The sequence below is a fragment of the Sorex fumeus genome, unplaced genomic scaffold (assembly GCF_029834395.1).
Source record: "Sorex fumeus unplaced genomic scaffold, SorFum_2.1 ptg000054l, whole genome shotgun sequence".
Classification (NCBI taxonomy): domain Eukaryota; kingdom Metazoa; phylum Chordata; class Mammalia; order Eulipotyphla; family Soricidae; genus Sorex; species Sorex fumeus.
In genome coordinates, this window is record NW_026606111.1 from 17,896,267 (window position 1) to 17,919,121 (window position 22,855).

Below are 22,855 nucleotides of genomic sequence, written 5' to 3' on the forward strand. Positions count from 1 at the left end.
CTCATGTCCAGTCTTTCTTTTTTTGGCCTTTTTTGGGTCACACCCGATGATGCTCAGGGGTTACTCTTGGCTCTGCACTCAGGAATTACTCCTGGTGGTGCATAGGGGACCTATATGGGATGTTGGGGATTGAACCCAGGTTAGGAGCATGCAAGGCAAACTCCCTCCCTGCTGGAAAAACTCCAATACACATTATAATCAGAGTGACCAATGTCAAAGACAGAGTACTGGAAGAAGCAAGATCAAAAAAGGAATATACAAGGGAAAGCTCATAAGATTCACAGATTCGTAGTCTTTATACAAGACTATAAGCTTGAAGAGAATGATGGGGTATAGTCAAAAAACAAAGAAAAAAAAATCACCTCAACAGGGTGAACACCTCACCAGGAATACTATATCCAGCTATGTTATCATTCAGATTTGAAGGGACAATACAGAGCTTCATGGATAGGCAACATCAGGCAACATCTTAGGGAATTCATAGCCTTGAAACTAGTTTTGCAAGAAGTATTAGAGGAGCTTCTTTAAAAGATAAGACAAACTTATTCACACTTTACCATTGAGTATGGCCTTCGTAAGTATGGCACTTATGGTTACCTACTACCAGATTAAGAGAGGTCTGATGAGATATCATTTCACACCACATGAGACTGGCCCACATCCAAAAGAAAAAAAGCAACCGGTGCTGGTGCGGATGTGGCGAGAAAGGGACCCTCCTTCACTGCTGGTGGGAATGCTGACTGGTTCAGCCCTTCTGGAAAACAGTATGGACGATTCTCAAAAAACTAGAAATTGAGCTCCCATTTGGCGCAGCAATTCCATTCCTGGGAATATACCCCGGAGAGGCAAAAAAGTACAGTCTAAGCAACATCTGCAGTTGTCTGTTCATTGCAGCACTGTTTACAATAGCTAGAATCTGGAAAAAACATGAGTGCCCAAGAACAGATGACTGGTTAAAGAAGCTTTGGTACATCTACACAATGGAATACTATGTAGCTGTCAGAAAGGATGAAGTCACGAAGTTTACATACAAGTGGTACTACATGGAAAGTATCATGCTAAGTGAAATGAGTCAGAAAGAGAGGGATAGACACGGAAAGATTGCATTCATCTGGGGAACATAAAGTATCAAAATAGGAGACTAACACCCAAGAATAGCTGAGATAAATACCAGGAGGTTTACTCCATGGCTTGGAGGCTAGCCGCACACCGTAGGGAGCAGCTCAGATAGAGAGGCCGCTCAGATAGAGAGGGGAGGACCAATTAAAGGGTGTTGGGAAGATCCGCCCAGGATGGGAGATGCATGCTGAAAGACTATATGCCAAACATGATTGCCACTCAATTTTTCTTTTGTAAACCACAGCACCCAAAAGGAGAGAGAGAACAAAAGGGAGTGCCCTGCCACAGAGGCAGGGTGGGATGGGGGAATGGGGGGTGGGAAGGATGCTGGGAGCATAGGAGGTGGGGAATGGGCACTGGTGGAGGGATGGGTACTCGATCATTGTATAACTGGAACCCAAGCACAAAAATTTGTAAATCTACAACTGTACCTCATGGTGTTTCACTAATAAAAATTTAAAAAAAAGTTTGAGAAATACTAGTAAAAAATAGAGATATGTTTATACCCAATTTGCTAAGGGTTTATACTTTTTCAATAATGAATTAATGTTCCATTTATATTCAATGTACTATGTATATTCATATATATAGTACTGTAGCACTGTAGCACAGTCCTCCCATTGTTCATCGATTTGCTCGAGCAGGCCCAGTAAAGTCTCCATTGTGAGACTTGTTGTTACTGTGTTTGGCATATCAAATACATCATGGGTAGCTTGACAGGCTTTGCTGTGTGGGCACGATACTCTCGGTAGCTTGCTGAGCTCTCCGAGAGGGGCAGAGGAATCAAACTTGGATCGGCCAGGTTGGCTGCATACAGGGCAAACACCCTACCCATTGTGCTATCACTACAGCCCATATATATATATATATATATATATATATATATATATATATATATGTAAAGGCCCTCCCGTTGATCATCGATTTGCTCGAGCGGGCCCAGTAACGTCTCCATTGGAGATTTTGTTGTTACTGTGTTTGGCATATCGAATACATCATGGGGAGCTTGTCAGGCTTTGCCATGCGGGCGAGATACTCTCAGTAGCTTGCCGGGCTCTCCGAGAGGGGCGGAGGAATCGAACTCGGGTTAGCCATGTTGGTTGCGTGCAAGGCAAACGCCCTACCGCTGTGCTATCGCTCCAGCCCATACACAAACAAAATGTATATTCATGTAACTTAAAAAAATGACCAATCTGGGCTCTCCATATGGTTTCTGAAATCCACCAGAAGTGGTCCTTGAGCTCACAGCCAGGAGTAAATCCTGAGTACCATGAGGTGTGTGAGCCCTCCACAAAATAAAATAAATCTATAGAGATTTTTATTACAATAATGTTTTACTTATCAATGCACACACTTAAGCATTGTATGTAATATCCAGTATTCCCTTTGTAGGATAAATCATAGTTTATTTTATACTTCTATAGACCTATTCAGACTTTTCCTTTGATTTTCTTACTTTTTTCTCCTCATTCTTACTAAATTGTATATTTAAAGTGTATTAGCATAGAGTAATTTATACTATGTAAAAATTTATACCTATAAAAAAGAAAGGCAGTTTTTGAAAAAGTTTTTTTAAATCAACTTATGTTTTACAATTTATTTAATACTCAGTCATGGATTAACAACTTATTTGGAACTCAGTCATAAAGAAGTTGCATATGAAAGTCAAGATAAGTCTGATTCGTTTTCAGTTTCTTTTTTCACACTATAAGGAAATGACAGTCTATTTTGCTCTAAAGATGACTAATTGGGAAATATATGAAGAATTTGTGATTTTCAATTTATTTTATATGTTTCACTCTATTAAAGTTATTATATTAATGTTCAAGTTGTTTCATCTTTGGGGCTAATGAGTCATTTCCAATTGGATCCTGAGTTATTTTGATGCGACCTTAGTATTCTCATAGCTTATATTCTGTCTGGTAGAGCAAGAGACTCCAGATTTATCTTTCATGTTTTCTGTTCTAAACATGGAAGCAGATTCTCTGTGGCTGCTGGGTTGGTTAATGTTTATAGAGCTGTGGGGTAATAATAGTCCCTTAAGACCTCACAGACAGAATGCTGTATTATGAACCCTGAGATAATGAGGCACATGCTATAAATATTCTGAAACATTAGAAAATTTTGAAAGCTTTATTCCTGGATTATAGCCATGGCTGATACTGGAATTTTTCTTCTGTATGTCCACTATTCCAAGCAAAATCTCATTAAAGATTGACACAATTATTTAGCTGATCATTAACAGAATAAGTTTAACTTTACCCTTCTTCCTTCCTTCCTTCCTTCCTTCCTTCCTTCCTTCCTTCCTTCCTTCCTTCCTCCCTCCCTCCCTCCCTCCCTCCCTCCCTCATTTTCTCCCTCCCTCCCTTCTTTCCCCACACCTGGCAGTGCACAGAGTTTAGTCTTGGCTCATCGCTCAGGTTCACTCCTAACAGTACTCAGGGTGTCTGTATGGAGGGCCTGCAAAGCAAGCATCTACCTGCTGTACTATTTATTGCTCTAGCTCTCAGCTTCCTTTAGAGAATGATTTGATCATTTTATCTTCTGCCTAGGGCTGGAGCGATAGCAGAGCGGGCAGGGCGTTTGCCTGGCACGCAGCCAACATGGCTGACCCGAGTTCGATTCCTCTGCCCCTCTCAGAGGGCCTGGCAAGCTACCAAGAAGAGTATCTCACCCTTATGACAAAGCCTGGCAAGCTACCTGTGAGGTATTGGGTATGCCAAACACAGTAACAATTGTCACAATGGAGATGTTACTGGGCCCGCTTGAGCAAATAGATGAACAACGGGAAGACAGTGACAGTGACAGATCTTCTGCCTAATTTAGCACAATAATTGTGTGATCATTTGAAAATTATTTTGTTATTATCATTTAAGTAGTTGGTAATGGTTTTGCAACAATACTCATATATTGGTTAAGATGTGCTTCCCATTTTGTCAATTCACTCTGTAGAGGGGAAAAATATCAGTGACGATCCCAATGAAATGTGCAGCACATTTGTGTTTATCTGTCCATAGAATTGTCCACTCAATGAGCAGTAAACTCATGCCACTACTTCAGGATGAGAATCAAGGGAGGTTTGCTATGGAGTAATATACATGCTGTCCTTAATCACGAGTTTTCCAGAATGAAAACTAGGGAAACAACTTTATTATTATTTTGAGTTTTGAGCCATACCAGGAGGTTTTGGGGAGTTATTCCCGATTCTGCACTCAGAAACCACTTCTGGTGGATTGGGGAATCATATGGGATGCTGGGGATTGAACCCAGGTTGGCCATATGTAAGGCACGCTTCTTACCTGCTATACTATTGTTGTCCAGTCCCCAAGATCATTATTAATATATGTGAAAGATACTATTATGCCCGTTCTCCTTTCTCCTTTCTTATTTTGAATAATGAAGATTGAGGATATTAGATGCTTCTTTATGTTTCTTAAAGCTAGCAATATCATATGATCCAGTTCTGATCAATGAGTTGTAAGGGCAGATTGCTGGGTTGAGGTAAGAGGTGCTTCTATAAAAAAAAACAGAGAAATGTCCAAAGGGTGTGTTCTCCCTTCTCTCATACTTTAGGATATTCTGTGTGAAATCATAATTAGGAGCTGAAGCAGCCATTTTTCAGCAGTACGGCAGGAAGTGTGGGAACAAAAATGCCTTACCTCAAGACATAAAAACATTAAGTTATTCTTTGGGAGGAAGGGGCAGTTAGGCCACACCCAGCAGACATGGGCCCCTCCTACACTTGGTAGTGCTGGAAGCTGTTTGTAGTACATGATTGTTTGGCCGCAGCCATATGTAAGACAGCACCTTAATCTCTGTACTATCTCTCTGGTCCCATGAAAACACTAGAGAAGAAACATTCATTACGGAAAAAAAGTCTTTGCAGAACACCTATATTCATTGCAGCATTTAGTACAATAGCCAGTATATGGAAACACTCCAGGTGTCCAATGACAGAGGAGTGGATAATGACATTGTATATATACACAATAGAATACTTTGGAGCCACAAGGAATGATTAAATCATAAATTTTGCTGTGACTTTGATGGAAGGGGAGTTCTCATGTTAAGTGAAGTATGCCAGAAAAATAAGGACAAATACTGGATATTCTCATGGAGAATATAATGGAAGGAATGAAAGAAAGAAATCCAGAGTCTTTTTTAAACCTTAGGGTTTTTCACCTTTCAGAGTGACACAATATGGGATAACAACATCCCATCTCCTTTTGCTGGGAAATTCCAAGAACAGTTTGTCCCAGAAATACATTGTCATGTTGGAATTTTTCAGCTTCTGTACATGAAATGTTATATAGAAGAGGACTGTATCTTCAAATATCTATTTACAACCTTGACATAAAATTACTTCATTGAAAATGATTAAAAATCATTAAAGAAGATTGACACATTATTTAGCTGATCATTAACACAAGTTTGTTTCTTTCCCTCCCTCCCTCCCTCCCTCCCTCCCTCCCTCCCTCCCTCCCTCCCTCCCTCCCTTCTTTCCTTAGAAGAAAAATAAATGCAAAATAATGCATGTTATTTACAGAATGTACTTTGAGCCCTTCTTACAAGGAATTTTATAAATTCTTTATATATGTTAAGCCATATAATTTTCACAATGATGTGACCAATTACTAGGTCTCCCTTTAAAGATATCAAACAACTTGCCACGCAGTTGTCAATGGACGAGCTGGAATTCAAACATGTAATGTAGCTCATGAGGTCATGCTCTTAACCTCTACATTCTTATGTCTCCATATGGATTTACATTGAAGAGAAAAGGATGAGAAACTCAGTATTTAAAATACAGTATATGCTTTGGTTTTCTGAAAAGATTGTGGGGGAGACATGTTTTTCTTGAACTCCCTAGCTCCCTTCAGTTTATTATGGCTTTATTTTATTAATAACTGCCTTCACACTCGGGCCCTCTTTCTTGAGTAGTACAGTGGCACAGCTGTGTAAGAAGAGCAATTAGAGTTTAACAAAGAGATGCTAATTGTTTATGGATGTTTCAGGGAGAAAGGATTTTAGAAGTTATTGTTGTGACCGCTGAAGGAAGAATGGGAATGGTGGCATATATTTATAATACTTTTATCTGGTATCCCCAAGCTAAAATGTACTGTCTGTTACTACTGACAGCAAAAATCTCTACACACAATCTTTTTGCTACAATTTTCAGACCTTTCTCTATACAGAGAATGATCAGCTTTTCACAGCTCAGTGAGGGCAATGAGAATTTGGTTGTCCTTAAGAAAGAGAAAAATCTTACACTGCATTTCACAAAAGGAGTGAAATCTGTATTTTGAAGGGTTTTGTTTGTTAGCTGATGATTGGGATGGTATAGATTATGTGGAAATTTAAGGTCAAGACAATGGTTCTTATGAAAAATTACTGATTTCTTCTACCTGCTTTTGTTAGAGGGATTCTGTATACATTTAAAGAGTGAAGAAATAGTGAAGTATTAATTTCTAAGGTGGGTAGTTATTCTGAGATTCGCTTGTTTTTGTATTTGTTTGTTTGGGGGCTACATCCAGAATTGCTCAGGCCTCACTTCTGGTCTGCACTCAGGGACTACTCTTGGCAAACTTCAGGGACCTTATGGGTGCCAGGTATTGAATCCAGGTCAGCCAGGTACAAGGCAAGCTCATTATTCACTGAATTATCTCATCTGCCTCTTATTCTGAGATTGCTTATTTTAGAAAGAGTACTGGTTCTAAGAGCTACATCTAGCATTCAGAGTACTTTCACGTGCATGGTGGTCTTCTTTTTCTTTTTTAATTGAATCACTGTGAAATAGATCATCACAAAGCTATTCATCATTGGCTTTCAGTCATACAGTGTTCCAACACCCATCCCTCCTCCCAGCTCAAAAAAGGTGTACATTTCTCACCACCAATGTCCCCAGTTACCCTCCCACCACCCCTTACCACTCCCTGCCCCCACCCCCGCCTCTTGTCATGTACATTTAAAGAGATACGCATATAATAAAGTCATAAATGCATAATTTACATAAAGCTAACTAATTACACAAAGGTCCCCACTAAGGGATATCATTAGGACAAAACAGTGCTACTTTCCATTAGTGATGACAAGGAACTTGCAGCAGAGAGAGGGCTGGATTTCCAAGCATGTTGTACCCCCTAGCTACATGCCATGTGGAGGATGTCTGTGACGATCCTGTAGACAGTACAGTAAGACTAGAAAAACTGCATGTATGGTTTTACTGACATTGATGCAGTCATATGATATTACGTTAAGATAAAATGACAGATTACAGATAATGTATATCTTTATGAAAGTATGTACCCTTAGGTATAGAAATATGTTCATGAGACTTTTTCTTCAAAATGCAACAATAGAAGTGTGTAATGTCTTATATTTGCTCTAAGACTTTACCTTTTAAATAGATGCATGTGGAGAATTTAAAAAAATGCAAGCTGTTATCCAATAGTTCTTGTACATAAATACAAGATGTGAAAAGTTGAGTGCAGATGGCAATTAAGGAATTTTGTATCATGTTTCTCTTTGTTTTCTGTAGCTCAAGATGCCTTGAAATCTAAATAACTACTTAAAAATATGTGTATTTGGGATCAGAGTACAGGGGGTAGGACCCTTGCCTTGTACCCAGCTAACCCAGGTTTTGATACCTGGCATGCTCTTCTGAGCCCTTCCGGGAGTGGTCCCTGAGTACAGAGTCAGAAGCAAATCCCTAGTACCACCAAGTGCAGCTCAAAAAGAAATAAAAGAAAGATGCTCCACCCCAATACTGGTGTTGCTGGGAATCTCACTATGCTTAAGCTCTTCTCTTTTGTGCTATCTCGCACCTAGTATCCAAATGAATTTTGTAAAATTTTTAGCTTTTGTCTTCTTAACAGCTTATGAATATGTCTGAGATTATTAGTTAGGAATTACTTGGGATATCATGAATTATTGTTAGTGGAAAGGGGCTATTAAAATTATCTTTTTAATATAGTAAAGACCTTCTAGACTTTTCTTGCCATATAAAACTTTAGTTGAAGGGCTGGAGAGATAGTAAAGCAGGTAGGGCGCTTTGCACATAGACAGTTTGGGTTCGATCTCTGGCACTGCATTTAGTCCCCCAAGCACGACCAGGAGTGATCCCTGAGTGCAAAATCAAGATAAGCATCTGAGCACTGCTGGGTGTGGTTATCAGTAATCAAACAAACAAAAAAGAAACATTAGTTGGAACAAAATTTTTTGACATCTAAGTTTATATGTTATAGGATTCACAACCTATGATTTAAAGAAATAGTATCAAGTCACAGTACTTAAGACAGTACAACACTGGAAAAATGGAGCAAAACTGAGTCTATAATTAAGCTGAAATATAATGCATATCTAAAGTGTATATATATATATATGTGTGTATGTGGTAATTGAGGGGTAACATTCATTAAATATTCTGGCACAAGTCCTTTACTACAGTGTGTTTTACAAACATTTGCTTCCAGTCTGTCTTGTTTTGCATTGCATACTTTTATTTTCAGTCTAAATATGTGGCTTATTATAAATAAAAGCTGAAGACATTTTCATGATATTGATATTTGTTAATTTTTTAATAATGGAAATATAACAATATAGACAGAGTTAGTGAAATTAAAATAATGAGCATCTATGTTTCCATTCTTTGACTTCCTTAAAAAATATCAGACTTACGGGGCTGGAGTGATAACAGAGCGGGTAGGGTGTTTGCCTTGCACACAGCCAACATGACCGACACAGGTTCGATTCTCAGCACCCCATATGGTCCCCTGAGCACCGCCAGGAGCAATTCCTGAGTGCATGAGCCAGGAGTAACCCCTGAGCATCGCTGGGTGTGACCCAAAAAGCAAAAAAAAAAAAAAATCAGACATCAGACTTACTGAAGTGTATTTTGTCATGGTCATGGTCCTCCCGTTGTTCATTGATTTGCTCGAGCGGGCCCAGTAACATCTCCATCGTGAGACTTTGTTGTTACTGTGTTTGGCATATCGAATATGTCATTGGGAACTTGCCAGGCTTTGCCCTGCGGGCAAGCTTGCTGGGCTTTCTGAGAGGGGCAGGGAAATCGAACTCAGGTAGGCCATGTTGGCTGCGTGCAAGGCAAACGCCCTACCCGCTGTGCTATTGAAGTGTATTTTGTATATATTAAAATTCATCCTATAGGTGCTGTTTGACAAATTTTAAAAAATATTATTATTTAAGATGCAGAATTTTTTCTTCATTCTTCAGTTTCTTTGTGCACTTTTCTAGTCAATCCTCTTGCACTGTTCCAGGCTCTGGGAACTGATTTCTGTTCTTAATTTTGTTTTTTCCAGAACAAAGTTTTAGTATCAAATACTTCGTGTAAATAGAATCAGATGGTAGGTATTCTTTTGAGTTTGTCTTTGTCCACTCAGTCTGATATTTCATTTATGAGACATTTTTTCCTTTTATTGTTATGAATTATTTCTACTTTTTGAATGTAGTACATTTTATTTACTGGGTAGATGAAAGATATTTAATTTTTTTTTCTTTTTGGGTCACACCTGGTAATGCTAAGGGATCACTCCTGGCTCTTCACTCAGGAATCATTCCTGGCGGTGTTCAAGGGACCATATGGGATGCTGGGAATTGAACCTGGGTCGAATGCGTGCAAGGTAAATGCCCTACCCACTGTGCTATCACTCCAACCCGTTTTTTGATTTTGGCAATTATAAATAAGGCTCACAAGGGAATGACATATGCAAAATATTTGTACAGTGATATTTGTGTGGACATATTTTTTTATTTAAGTACATATATACTTAAGTTAGTGTATGTTTATTATTATGTCAAACCATTTTCAAAAGTTATTGCACCATTTTGTCTTTCATCAGCAATATGAGAGTTCTGATTCCAATATGAGAGTTACTAATACCCTTTGTAAGTTTATTTTCTCACTTACTAATGATATTGAACATTTCTCCCATATATTTACTTGCTATATAAATTTTTCCTCTGGTAAAATACATGTTTTGGCCTCTCTCCATTTAAAAAATGAAGTTACTTATTTAAAAAATTAATTTTAAGAATTTTAGGTACCAGTCCTTTATCAGATATACATTTTACAAGTTTTTTTTTTTTTTAACTTCATGGCTCATTTATGACTTCAGGTGTTTTTTTGTAGCAAAATTTTTAAATTTTGATGAAATCCAGCTTTTCAAATCCAGTTTTAAACAATTGTGCTTGTGTTATTTGTTTATTTATTTTGCTTTTTTGAGTTATTGCTTGCCCCAGCAAGGTTATAGCTCCAGCAATGCTTAAGGGCTACTCCTGGCTCTACACTCAGGAATTACTCCTGGCAGTGCTTGGGGGACCATATGCTGGGGATCTATCCCGGGTTTGTCACATGCAAGGCAGATGCCCTCCCCACTGTGATATTGCTCCAGCCCCATGCTTGTGTTATTAAGTCTAAGAAAATTTTGCCTACTTCAAGTTCTTAAATATTTTCCCCTTGTTTTTTATGGTTTTAGGTCTTATATTTAGATCTGTGATCCGTTTTAAGTTTATTTTTGTATATAGTATAAGTATTAGGTTTATTTTTTATTTTCTTTTTTAATATTAGGTTTATTATTGTTTCAGTATTATGTGTTGAAATTTTTTTTTTTTTGCTTTTTGGGTCACACCCAGCGATGCACAGGAGTTACTCCTGGTTCATGTACTCAGGAATTACTCCTGGCGGTGCTTAGGGGACCATATGGGATGCTGGGAATCGAACCTAGGTCAGCTGTGTGCAAGGCAAACGCCCTGCCTGCTGTGCTATTGCTCCAGCCCCTGGAAATGTATTTTTTGCACATCAAATTATCTTGACATCTTTGTTGAAAATAAGTTGTTCATGCATTTGTAGGCTTAATTTGACTCTTCATTTTGCTCCATTTTGACAGTGTTGTACTGTCTTGAGTACTGTGACTTTGTACTACTTCTTGAAATCAGAGGCTGTGAATTCTATATCTTATTTATTACTTTTCAAATTTTTTTGTTTTTGTTTTTGTGGTCACACCCGGCAATGTTCAAGGATTACTCCTGGCTCTGCACTCAGGATTTACTCCTGGTGGTGCTTGGGGGACCATATGGGATGCCGGGGATCGAACCTGGGTCATCCAAGCATAAGGCAAACACTCTACTTGCTGTACTATCACTTAGGCCTTATTTCGGATATTCTTATGCGCTTGATTTCATACATAAGATTTAAACTTAGCTTATCAATTTCTACTAAAAAATGTGCTGGTATTTTTGTTTCTATTGGGATTGCATTTAATCTACAGTTCAAATTTGGGAGAACTGACATCTTAGCATATGTATCTTTTGGTACATAGACACAGACTTTTCTTCTTTCATTTAGTTTTAATTTTTTAATTTTTTGCTTCTGCGTTTTATAGTTTTCTCTGGAGAAATCTTGCAAATATATTTTTGTGTGCTAAGTATTTATGATTTTTGATGCCCCATTAAATGGTGTTTATCTGAAAATAAACCAAATGTCTAACAATAAATGAGTGGATAAGGAAACTGTGATTTATATGTCCATGTGTATATATATATGCAAACAAGTACGATTAAGCACTATTAAGCTATGAGAAAATATGAAATTCTGCAGTTTGTCACAACTTGGATGGAACTGAGTGTGTTTTGCTAAGTGGTGTCTGAAAATAAAAGACAAATACAAGATGATTTTGCTCATATGCAGAATACAAAGAAAGGGATTAGATGATTCTTGAAGGAGACAAATCCTGAGACAAGATCAATAGAACTGAAAACTGAAAACAGTGATTTCAATACTATTTTTAAACTATGATATATCCATTTAAAAATGAATAAAAAAATTGAATTTGGTTTGGGAATGAGTAGTAGAGTGCATACTTTGCATGTGTGAGATTTTGTGTTTAATCCCTGGTGCTACATATAAAAAAAGCTGAGTTTCAGCATTTCATTGCAAGTAGACAATAATAGTTGAATTTTAAATATTGCTTCTATATCATGTTACCTTTAGTTAGAGTGCCCCTTTTGTAGATTCTTTAAGATTTTATTTGCAGATTATCATGACATCTATGACTAAGGCCTGTTTTATTTTTTCCTTTCTGATCTGCATTCATATACTCACTTTTAAACTTTTTTCCATAATTGCTAAAGACACTTTCTTCCCTATGGTAGGCTATGTGGAATAAGAGGGATAAAATTAATATTTATGCTGTGTTACTGATCTTACTTAGGATTAACCTATTCAGTCTTTTACCACTAAGAATGATATTAATAGAATATTTTATAGGGAACAACCCTAGCAGTTCTTGGCAGCTACTGGGTGCACTTGGCAAGGCAGGGGATGGGAAAGAGGGGGACAGAATGTGTGCAAGGGATTGAATTTGGGGTCTTGCACAGGTTAGTCATTCTATCTTTTGAACCAGGTCTCTGGTCCTTAATTGATTTTTTGTTTGTCTCAGGGGATACATTGGCAGTTCTTGGGGGGTTACTTCCATCTTTGTGCTCAGGGGTCATTTACTATCGTGCTCAGGGGACTATACAGTGCTGGGGTTTGAATCTGTGTCTACTGCACGAACACATTCAGTATTCTTTTTTTTTTTTTCTTTTTGGGTCACACCCAGCGATGCCAGGGGTTACTCCTGGCTCATGCACTCGGCTCATGCACTCAGGAATTGCTCCTGGCGGTGCTCAGGGGACCATATGGGATGCTGGGACTCAAACCTGTGTCGGCCATGTTGGCTGCGTGCAAGGCAAACGCCCTACCTGCTGTGCTATCACTCTAGCCCCTCATTCAGTATTCTTACGCATTTGAACTGTCTCTCTGCCCCTTACCTGTGATTTAAAAAAAATGCCTTTAATCTGTTTGATGAAGTTTCCTTCTATTTTCAGTCTGCTAAGAGGGTTTTTTTAATCCTTTTTTTAAAACAAAACAAATGTGTTATGCATTCTCAAGTCTATTCTGTATTGATTTTTAATTTTTTAATTTCTGGCTATGGTGAGTTGAAATTATTTACATATCTTAGATAACTCCTATTTGCTCATGGGGCCAGAGTGATAGTACAGCAAGTAGAACATTTGCTTTGCACTCAGCCCATCAAGGATCAATCCATGGCAACCCATATGGCACCCCTAACCCTGATAAGAGTTATCTCTGAGTGTAGAGTCAGAAGTAAGCCCTGAGCACTGCTGGATGTGGCCTTACCCTCATAAACAAAATTTCATTTGCTCATAATGATCTATTCTTTTCGTGTGAAGCTAGATTCAATTAGCTAATTTTGGAAAAACTGGTATATATGTATGTATATATACATATTCATTACATATGCATTTACACGTATACATATTAAAAATTGATGGGGGCCTCCAAGCAGTGCGGGCTGGATGGTCCAATGCCCTAGCTCTGTTTTACAGTGTATACAATAATACATTGTTGCTTGGTTCTGGTGGTACTCAGAGACCACAAGGGCCACCACCTCAAGTACCTGGGGGGCCATGTGGTGCTGCTGATAATAACTTGGGGCTTAGTGGATGCCAGCAATGAGCTTCAGCCCTTTGAGCTTTCTCTCCTGCCCTCTATGCTTTTTATTCCCTTCTCCTCCTGCCCCTCAATTTTTTGTTGATCTTTGTGAGTACTTTATATATCCTGGATATCAAACCTTTATCTGATGTGTGAATGCAATTTTTTTTCTCATTCAGTTAGCTGCTTTGGTTTTTTTTTTTTTTTTTTTTTTTTTTTTAGTTTTAGCTTGTGTTTCTTTTGCCATGAAAAAGCTCCTTAACTTAAAATATAGTCTCATTTACTTATTTTTGATTATGTTTCCTTTGCCAGTGGTTTCAGATCATTGATGGCACCTTTAAGAATCAAATCTTGAAGTATTCTGCCTATACTTTCCCCAGTGTACTTTATAGTTTCTGGTCATATTTTAAGTTCTTTGATCCACTCTGAATTGACTTTTGTGTGAGGTGTAAGATATGGATCCAGCTTTAGTTTCTTGCACATAGTTATCCAATTTTTTCAGCATAATTTGTTGAAGAGGCTGTCTTAACTCCATTTCATGTTCTCAGATACTTTATCAAAAATTAACTTTCTTTTTATATGAGGCTTTATCATAGGGTTTTTGATGCTGACCCATTGATCAGAAGGTCTATCTTTAGTTCAGTACCATGCAGTACTTGATCACTATAACTTTGTAATACAGTTCCAAATAAGGTATCAAAATATCTGCCAATTTCTTCTTATAAATTTTTTTTTGCTTTTGGGGTCACTCCTGGTGATTCTCAGGGTTTATTCCTGGCTTTGCACTCAGGAATCACTCCTGGAAGTGCTCAGGGTATCATATCGGATTCTGGGAATCGAACCCGGGTTGGCTGCATGCAAAGCAAATGCTCTACCCGCTGTGCTATTGCTCCAGCCCCCCCATTTCTTATTTTTCAGTATAGTTTTGCTTTTCATGATCTGGTCTGTTTCCATACAAACTTTATTACTGACTTTTCTAGGTTCTAGAATAATGTCGTCTTATTTGGATGGGTATTGCATTGAATCTATATGATAGCTTAGGTAGAATAGTCATTTTAATAATACTAATACTTCCAATCTATGAACATGAGATATTTTTTTATTTCCTAAGGTCTTCTTCTATCTCCTTCTTATTTAAAGTTATCATTGTATAGATCTCCCACACCTTTTGTTAGGCATTTTAAAGAGTTTTCTTCATTATCAAATACTTGCATTGATAGTATAGTAGGTAGGGTATTTGCCAATCTGGATTTGATCTCTAGCACCTCATATGGTTCCCTGAGCACTAACAGGAGTAATTACTGAGTGCAGAGCTAGAAGTAACTCTTGAGCATAGCTGGGTGAGAGCTAAAACAAAAAAACAAAGCCCCCCCCCCCCCAAATGCCCCAAAACACTTGCATAATTTCTGGTGAGAAGTCTACTAATCTGCTGTAATTATTTACTTGGCTCCTATTTATGGAATGTTTCTGTTACTTTCTGATTGCAGATAGACCTTTTATTTTTGTTTTCAGCAATATTGTATTGTGGTGTGTGTGTGTGTGTGTGTGTGTGTGTGTGTGTGTGTGTAGTGATTTTCATTTTGTTTAAAATACTGAGTTTATTTTATTGGTTTTTTTTTTTGCTTAATCTTCTTGGCCATTTTATATAAAAATGATATATAATTCCTGGCAGTGCTCAGGGGACTGTATGGGGTGGTGGGGCTCAAACCTGGGTTGGCCTCATTTAAAGCAATTGCCCTACCTGCTGTACTGTCTCTCCAGCCTTCATTTATAAAATTTTTTTCAATTGTTTTTATTTTGAAATAATTTTAGATTAAAAATAAGATAAAAAATATTAGTGACTTCACTATATCTGTCACACGACTTCCCCCAATGATCATACTATGTGTACATAATTGTCAAAACTAAGAAATTCACATTAGAAATTAACTTTTTTGTTATTATTTTAAATAATAATATTTTAATAATAAAATAATAATATTTTAATAATAATAATATTTTATTATTATTAAAGATAATGCATGTACATCATAGCAGTAAGGAAATATAATAAGCAGAGTTTTAAAAATCACTCATAGCCCTATGCAATTAACTAACTGTCCTTCAAACTTCACTTTTTTCTGTGCACATATGTGAAATATATATGTACTCTTCCTTTCCAAAAATGTGAAATTCACATACTACTTAGTAACCTTTTTCATGTTATATCCTATCAGGAACCTCTTTTGTACAAATAAGCTCTCCTATTAAAAAGACAGAGACTTACAGATTGGCTCAAAACACAGTGAACAAGCAAAGCACTAAAACTACTATTAGCAACAAGTTCAAAGTAGAAAATGCACAAAGTATATCGGGAAACTAAAAATCAAAAAGAGTAAAATGGCAATGTTAATATAAGAAAAATGAGTGTTACATTAAGTAGAGATAAGGGTGGTTTTCCAACACATCACTGTAAGTTTGTTTCTTACTCTCCTTATCTCATCCAACTCATTCACTTCCCTGTACATATCTTCACTGTTAAGATGCCTGTTGTGTATATCTTCTTTAAATTCCTGGAGAGGCTGAATCAGCCTTTCTCTAAAAGTTTCCTCTGCATTTTCTTCCTCTGGTTCTTTCTCCTCCTCTGGATTTTCCTCAGGCTTTGGCGCTTCTTCAAGCTTTGGTTCACTCTCATTTTCTGGTTTCTCTTCAATAATCTGACAGGGTTTCATCTTGTGTTTATTCTTCCTTTTCCCACTCTTCGTTTTCTTTCCCTCTTTCCTTTTTTCACCTTTTATTTTTCTTGTGCAGATCTGGTCAGTTCCTTCCCGACCTTTTCCAGTGCTGTGCAGCGCCAACAGCAACAGACCAGCCGACCTGAAAAGTTGAGGCAATTTGACTCCTTAGTCAGGTTCCAGGAACCGCCGCCCACACTGCTGAAGGGCTGTGATACACGGACCTAGAAATTAACTCTTAACTAAGCTACAGATATTATTTGAATTCTTCCAGTTTTATATCTTTTATGGTGTATGTTTCTATGGCATTTCATCATGTGCAGAGATTTTGTAACTGATGCCACAATCAGTATATGAAACTGTTTGCCATCAAAAAGAAGTCTCTTCATAATATGCTTAAAATGCTGTTTTTTACATATTTTTCTTCCCCAGTCTCACTTTTGTCTCATTTGAGACTCTCAGTAAATGCATGTGAGAACTTTTTGAGTTTCCCACAGCAGCTGCTCTCTCCCTTTGCCTGTATTTCTCTCTTCAATTTGAATAATTTCTATTAATTTCTATTTAATTTCACCAATTTCCCCCATCTTGAAGTTCTGTATGGATTGCTGTGTAGCTCACTCATCATCTTGGAAGATGTGCTTTAATTTTTGTCTTTTATATTGACTTTTTAATTTTTTTATTTCTTTGTTAAAATTTCCAACAGCTGACTTTCCAACCAAGTCAGACTTGAAAAAAATTACCTCATTCCCCCACCACGTGATTTTATCTTGGGTTTGGTGGTTTTATATGATTGTTATTATAAAAAATGCTAGACTTTAGGGGCAAATGGATATAGAAGATGACAATAAATTATATTTTTTGATTGTGCCTCTTTGAAGGATTGCTCACTTGTTAAGGTGCCAGGAGTGTCATACTTTGTTGTGATGCTTGGGGTTGGTTACATATGTGGCTTTATGCATTGTACTCAGTGGTGCTGGAATCATACTTAGTGGTGTAGGAAAGTGCTTAGGATTGACTGCAAGGCATGAGCCCTGCCACTGAATTTTATCTTAGGCACTCAGTAAATTACACTTTAGTGAAAAAAATGGTTATACTTAATTTCCTTAGTTAGGCTTTTAGTAAGAGGCTGAACTGCTCTAGTCAGTCTTAACTAAGATGGGTTAGATTTCATTGTGACTGTCATTACCTTCACTGCATCACAAGCTTAAATTCCTCCAGTGGTTAGCAGCTATTATTTTGTTCATAGGGTAGAGACAAGATGGGCTTCAAAAAAATCAGTGTTTTTTCTCCACCCTTCATTTTCAACCTCTTTGCAGCATAGAGGGGAATATTGCTTTGTCCCTCCATTTGTTGTAGACTGATGTTATTTATTACTTACTGTCATACTTGTGTTGGAGTTATTAGCATATTCTTTGTTGTCTTAGCAGGTGCACTATATAGGTTTTCTTCCTTTTTTGTTTGATTGTTTTTTGGTTCATACCCAGTGATGGCAGGGGCTTACTCCTGGCTCTGCATTCAGAGATCACTCCTGACATTCTCAGGACACCTGGCATGCTCAGGGAACTCCTGGTATGCTCAGGGAACATGCTGGGGATTGAACCCAGGTTGCTCATATGCAAGGTAAGAGACTTACCCACTGTTCTGGCCCTGGTTTTCTTTCTTCTATGGAGTTAAAATGTTCCCTGGACATTTGGTTGGTGCTGGGTGCTTCTTGATGATAATCTCCTATTACACCTGCTATTACACTGAGGGAAACTTTTTCCAGTTTCTCACTCTGTCATCAGATTTTCTGGTAAGCCCCTGGGAGATGTAGCACTGTAGCACTGTACCACTGTCCTGTTATTTGCTCGAGCGGGTCCAGTAATGTCTCCATTGTGAGACTTGTTACTGTGTTTGGCATATCGAATACCTCATGGGTAGCCTGCCAGGCTTTGCCTTGCAGGTGAGATACTCTCTGTAGCATGCTGAGCTCTCTGAGAGGGGTGGAGGAATCGAACCCGGGTCGGACGGGGTGGCCTCGTGCAAGGCAAACTCCCTATCCACTGTGCTATCGCTCCAGCCCTGGGAGATGACTAAGGAAAAATGTATGAGAAATTACAAGCTCCTCTTGTAGCCGGGCCTCCTACTGGAGCCACATTATCATTCTTTCTTGCATTTGACCTTTATGAATTTGACCTTTATGAAAACTATAGCTTTCTTCTAATCTATTGGTGTAGCAGCTATTTCTCTCTCCTGTGCTCTGGCAAAGATAAAACAGCACTTAGGCCGTATTTCTTTTTGTTGGGATTTGATCCTCTTTGGAATTAGTTTCCTTTGCTTGCTTGTAACTTCAGTTATTTGTTGGGATGAATAAAATTTATGATTTTCAGGCCAGATAAATAGCTAAATAAGCTGAGTACATGCTTCATACATGGGAGACCTGGGTTCTATCTCTGGCACTGTGCAGTACCCCAAGCATCACTGGGAGTGATCTAAAAAACAAAACAAAAAAATTATACTTTTGTAGAACATTCGTTCTCCTGTTGTCAGTGTGGAATAAGACCTTTACTTATGCGTGTATGTCTAAAGCAGAAGTGTAACTCTTTAACATTTATTTTAATACCTTTTTAAGAAAATATTGTATCTGTATTGTGAGCTAGAACCTGGGGACATACAGTGAATAAAAAATAATTACCGTAATTTGGAGGTAATAAAGATAGGACTTTATGTTGAATTTGCTGCAAAGGGAGAGGACGGGGGCACCAAGAATGGCAGGAGAGAAGAGGGAATCAGTGAGTAGGGAGATAGCTGTGTGCCAATGGATAGGTTGACATGTATGAGCTCTAAGGACAGGTGAGAAAACAACATGACCCAGGAGTTACTTGTGGTCCAAAGGAATAATACATTGAGATTTTTGGAGCTAGTGCAGTTTCTGGTCACGATTAGGTCTGAAGATCATTCATGAAAGCTGGTGGCTGTAGTTTTGTTAAGAAAAAAAAATCTTCAGGATAAGAAAGATTAGAAATGAGAAGTCAGAGTAATTAAGATTCACCTAAGTAGCATTGAAATCCTTATTGATGATAACAGAAGAGGCTGAGCGAGGAAACCTGTAAGCAAAGATTTAACATTTTTCTGAGCAAGAGGACAGACTGAAAGGTACATAGATCTAGGGGTGTAGAGTATTAGAGGAGTTTGTAATGACAGGAAAGGAAAGGCTTGAAAATGACACACAGGAACTAGAACTCTTTTCCCATTTTCTGATGCTGAGGTATGTGGAGCTCCTGGGTGAACAGCTGCACATTGAGAGGTGGGGATGGGAAGGGGGGAGGCTGTTGGGAAGGCAACGTCCTCAAAAGCAGGCAGGTTTATAGATCAAACATGATTGCCACTCATTGCCTCTTTTGCAAACCACAACACCCAAAAGGAGAGAGAGAACAAAAGGGAATGCCCTGCCACAGAGGCAGGGTGGGATGGGGGGGATAGGGGATGGGAGGGATACTGGGATCCGTGGTGGTGGGAAATAGGCACTGGTGGAGGGATGGGTATTTGATCATTGTATAATTGAAACCCAAGCACGGAAATTTGTAAGTTTACAACTGTACCTCATGGTGTCTCACTAATAAAAATTAAAAAGGAAAAAAAAAGCAGGCAGGTTTAAGGAAATAATCAGTTATTTATTTATTTATTTATTGGCCACACCTAATGATGCTCCAGGGCTGTACTTGGCTTCCTCTTGGCCTGTTCAGGAGACCGTGCAGTGCTCCATTTGAAGCCGGGCTTCCTGCAGGCAAAGCTGGGGCTCCTGCCCATTGAGCTCTCACTCCAGCCTCCCATACGTTTCACTAAAATGAGGAGGGGAAGGGGAAGATTTTTGAGAAGTGGTAAGTACACGAGGGTTCTTCTCTGATAGATAAATGAATTGCTCTTATGAAAGGTGGGGGTTCATGATACTGCAGATGTTACAAACATATTCGTTGTGTGGATTAAATCAGTACCAAGAATGCAATCTCTCTCCTGGACATCCCCGACCTGGGGGGAGGCACAGAGCCAGCCCTGGACATAGTCTGTTTCTCCTGAAGCAACAACATTGTGTGCATGAGCCACTGTGAGCATTTCTGCACTAAACCTTTAGCGCGCATGCCACCTGATGTCAAGACAAGCTTTCAACAACGCGGCGGTGCCATGGGCTCCAGGTTTTACTGCTGCTGCAACAACCAGGTTGCTAATTAGGCCCGATTGTGAGGGTAGTTTTTGTGCTTCAGACACCTGTCCACTAGGAACTGGACTGAGACCACCAACTCATTTCCCACAGGTCACGGAACAGCTGTCAGATGGTATAATTTGGTCGAGTTCATTTGGAGCTGCTTGCCGAAGCTCTCTGAAGCATTATGCTCTACATAATATGCATGATTAATGCTTGTTTATTTGGACAATCCTGTGTTGTAACTAAAGTGGTGGCCTATTTTATGCCAGTTATAATATACCATTCCATTCACGAGACTGAGTTCCATTGAGGGTATGAAGTAGAGCAATAATGTTCAATCTATTTACTGGGAAACCAACTCATTGCAGCCATTCTACTAGCTGCTTGCTCCATTTGAGTGATGATTCTGAGCTTAACTCTTCTGAGGAAGAGATCTGGCCTCATTTACATTCTGAAGTACCCTTCAGAAAGTGGAAAACATATCTGAAAGCAGCAGTCCTTTTCACAGTGAGGATAGCTTACTCTGTTTTTTAAAAAAGGAAAAAAAAAGATACAGTATGTATTGTGCTTTTAGGGGAAAGTCTTGCTACCTTGTCAACCTGGAAAGTCATTGCCAGCCATGCCTTTGTCTTGAATGCACTTCAGAGACAGTCCCCCACCCCATCTTCTTACCCCTACTAGATACACATTTCTCCCCCCGCCCCATCTTCAAAAAAAGAGCACTCTATTAGAAATCCTAGCTCAGGTTTGGTCCCTGTCTCTAACTGGGCATGGTCTTGGGCATGGTCTTGGACAGGTCATTTTCGCTCTGGACGGCCTTTTGCAGTGTTTGAGTTGATCAGGTGGTTTCTTGGTCCCCTTTCACCTGCACCAGTGATTGTGTTTAGCTACATGAAGATGACTTTCTAGATTTTGGTGCTGGACTTAATCTTTCTTCTTATATTCCTTTTACATTAGAATGTGCCTTGGGGTGCCATTCTTTTGGGCGTACACTGGAGGCACACACATTTATGTTGCTTGTAAATATTTTGCTTGTTTAAACATAAAGCATACGTTGGGTCTGTTTTGTCTTACTTCCTGTGCTTTTTTCTTCCTCTTTTTACCTGTTGGTTTCCTCAGTTCAGTTGCATGTATCAGTTCATTAGCTCAGCATGAGCTTTTGAATTAGTGTGTTTTTTCTTCCAGGGATATACTATACATGTGTAAATGTTGCACACACATTCTGTGATTTACTGAATGCTGTGCTAGCCAGTTCCATTTGTCATTTCACTTGCCAGGAATAGCAGTCGGGAAAGAGGTGCTATTCTCATTTGATAAATAAGAAACTGAAGTTTAGAGAATTAAATCAGAACCCAATTATGTTCGAGTGCACATGACTCAGAAGGTGGACAGGAAGACTTTGTTCCTCTTAAGGGGTTTTCAGCCTGCAGCCTTTGTATAGTGTTTGGGTCTCTGGAACCCTTGATGTTAACCTAGTAAACAAACCAATGTCTCCCATTTACTTTTAACTCAGAAATCCCTCAGTCACTTATAAACATGAAAATTTCCTAGAGAACTTAATTTGGGGGCATCATTTTGGTATGATTATTCTACATAAATGATCTAAATAAAAAATTTAATTTAGAGTCCATATTACTTATGATTTTGTTATGTTTACTTAAAATTCAATCTTAATGGCTTTATATCACATAAAGAAACTTTTGATATAGTTGTTTGTGATATGTGGTATATGTGAATACATTATTTTAGATAATGTGACATGATTTATTGAAAAATTAGTAAGATGCATTTTTGCTTAACCCAGTAAACAAACCACTGTCTCCTAATTACTTTTAACTCATAAATCCCTCAAACAGCCACTTATAATCATGAAAATTTAGGGGGTTAATGTACTTAACATGTATTTATTTGGATATAAAAGTATAATTTTGTTTCAATGCTTCAAAATAGATGAATCACATTTATTACTATTATAATACTTCTATTTTTCCTCAATAGTATTTGAGGGGTCTCCCAAAGTGGTACTCAGGGGCTACTCCTGGCTATTCTCAGAATGTTTAGGACTAGGCCCGGGTGATATAGAGCTGTGGTGCCAGGGACTGTGGGGGCTACCAGAGGCTGCCATGCTCTAGGATATACCTTCACCCCTGCATTGTCTCTCTGGCTTCCACTTGTACCCTGCCTTCCTTACTACCTTCCCAGCTCCTACCTTTTGTTTCAGGTTCTGCTTTCAAAGGATCCTGGGTGAAGGCAAATCAAAATCTAATGATGCTGCTTTTCTGTGATGTGTTTTTATAGAAATCAGGTACAATTCTGGTGTGACAA

At 38.4% G+C, this 22,855-nt stretch overlaps 1 protein-coding gene across 1 annotated transcript; it reads right to left on the reverse strand.

Annotated features, from left to right (window-relative positions):
* Positions 1-15,738: 15,738 nt before the first annotated feature.
* LOC130033501 (transcription elongation factor A protein-like 9) lies at positions 15,739-16,377 on the reverse strand. The gene has a single exon (XM_056125250.1). It carries the CDS (start codon positions 16,342-16,344, stop codon positions 16,048-16,050), a length of 297 nt encoding a protein of 98 aa, XP_055981225.1. The 5' UTR covers positions 16,345-16,377; the 3' UTR covers positions 15,739-16,047.
* Positions 16,378-22,855: the final 6,478 nt, after the last annotated feature.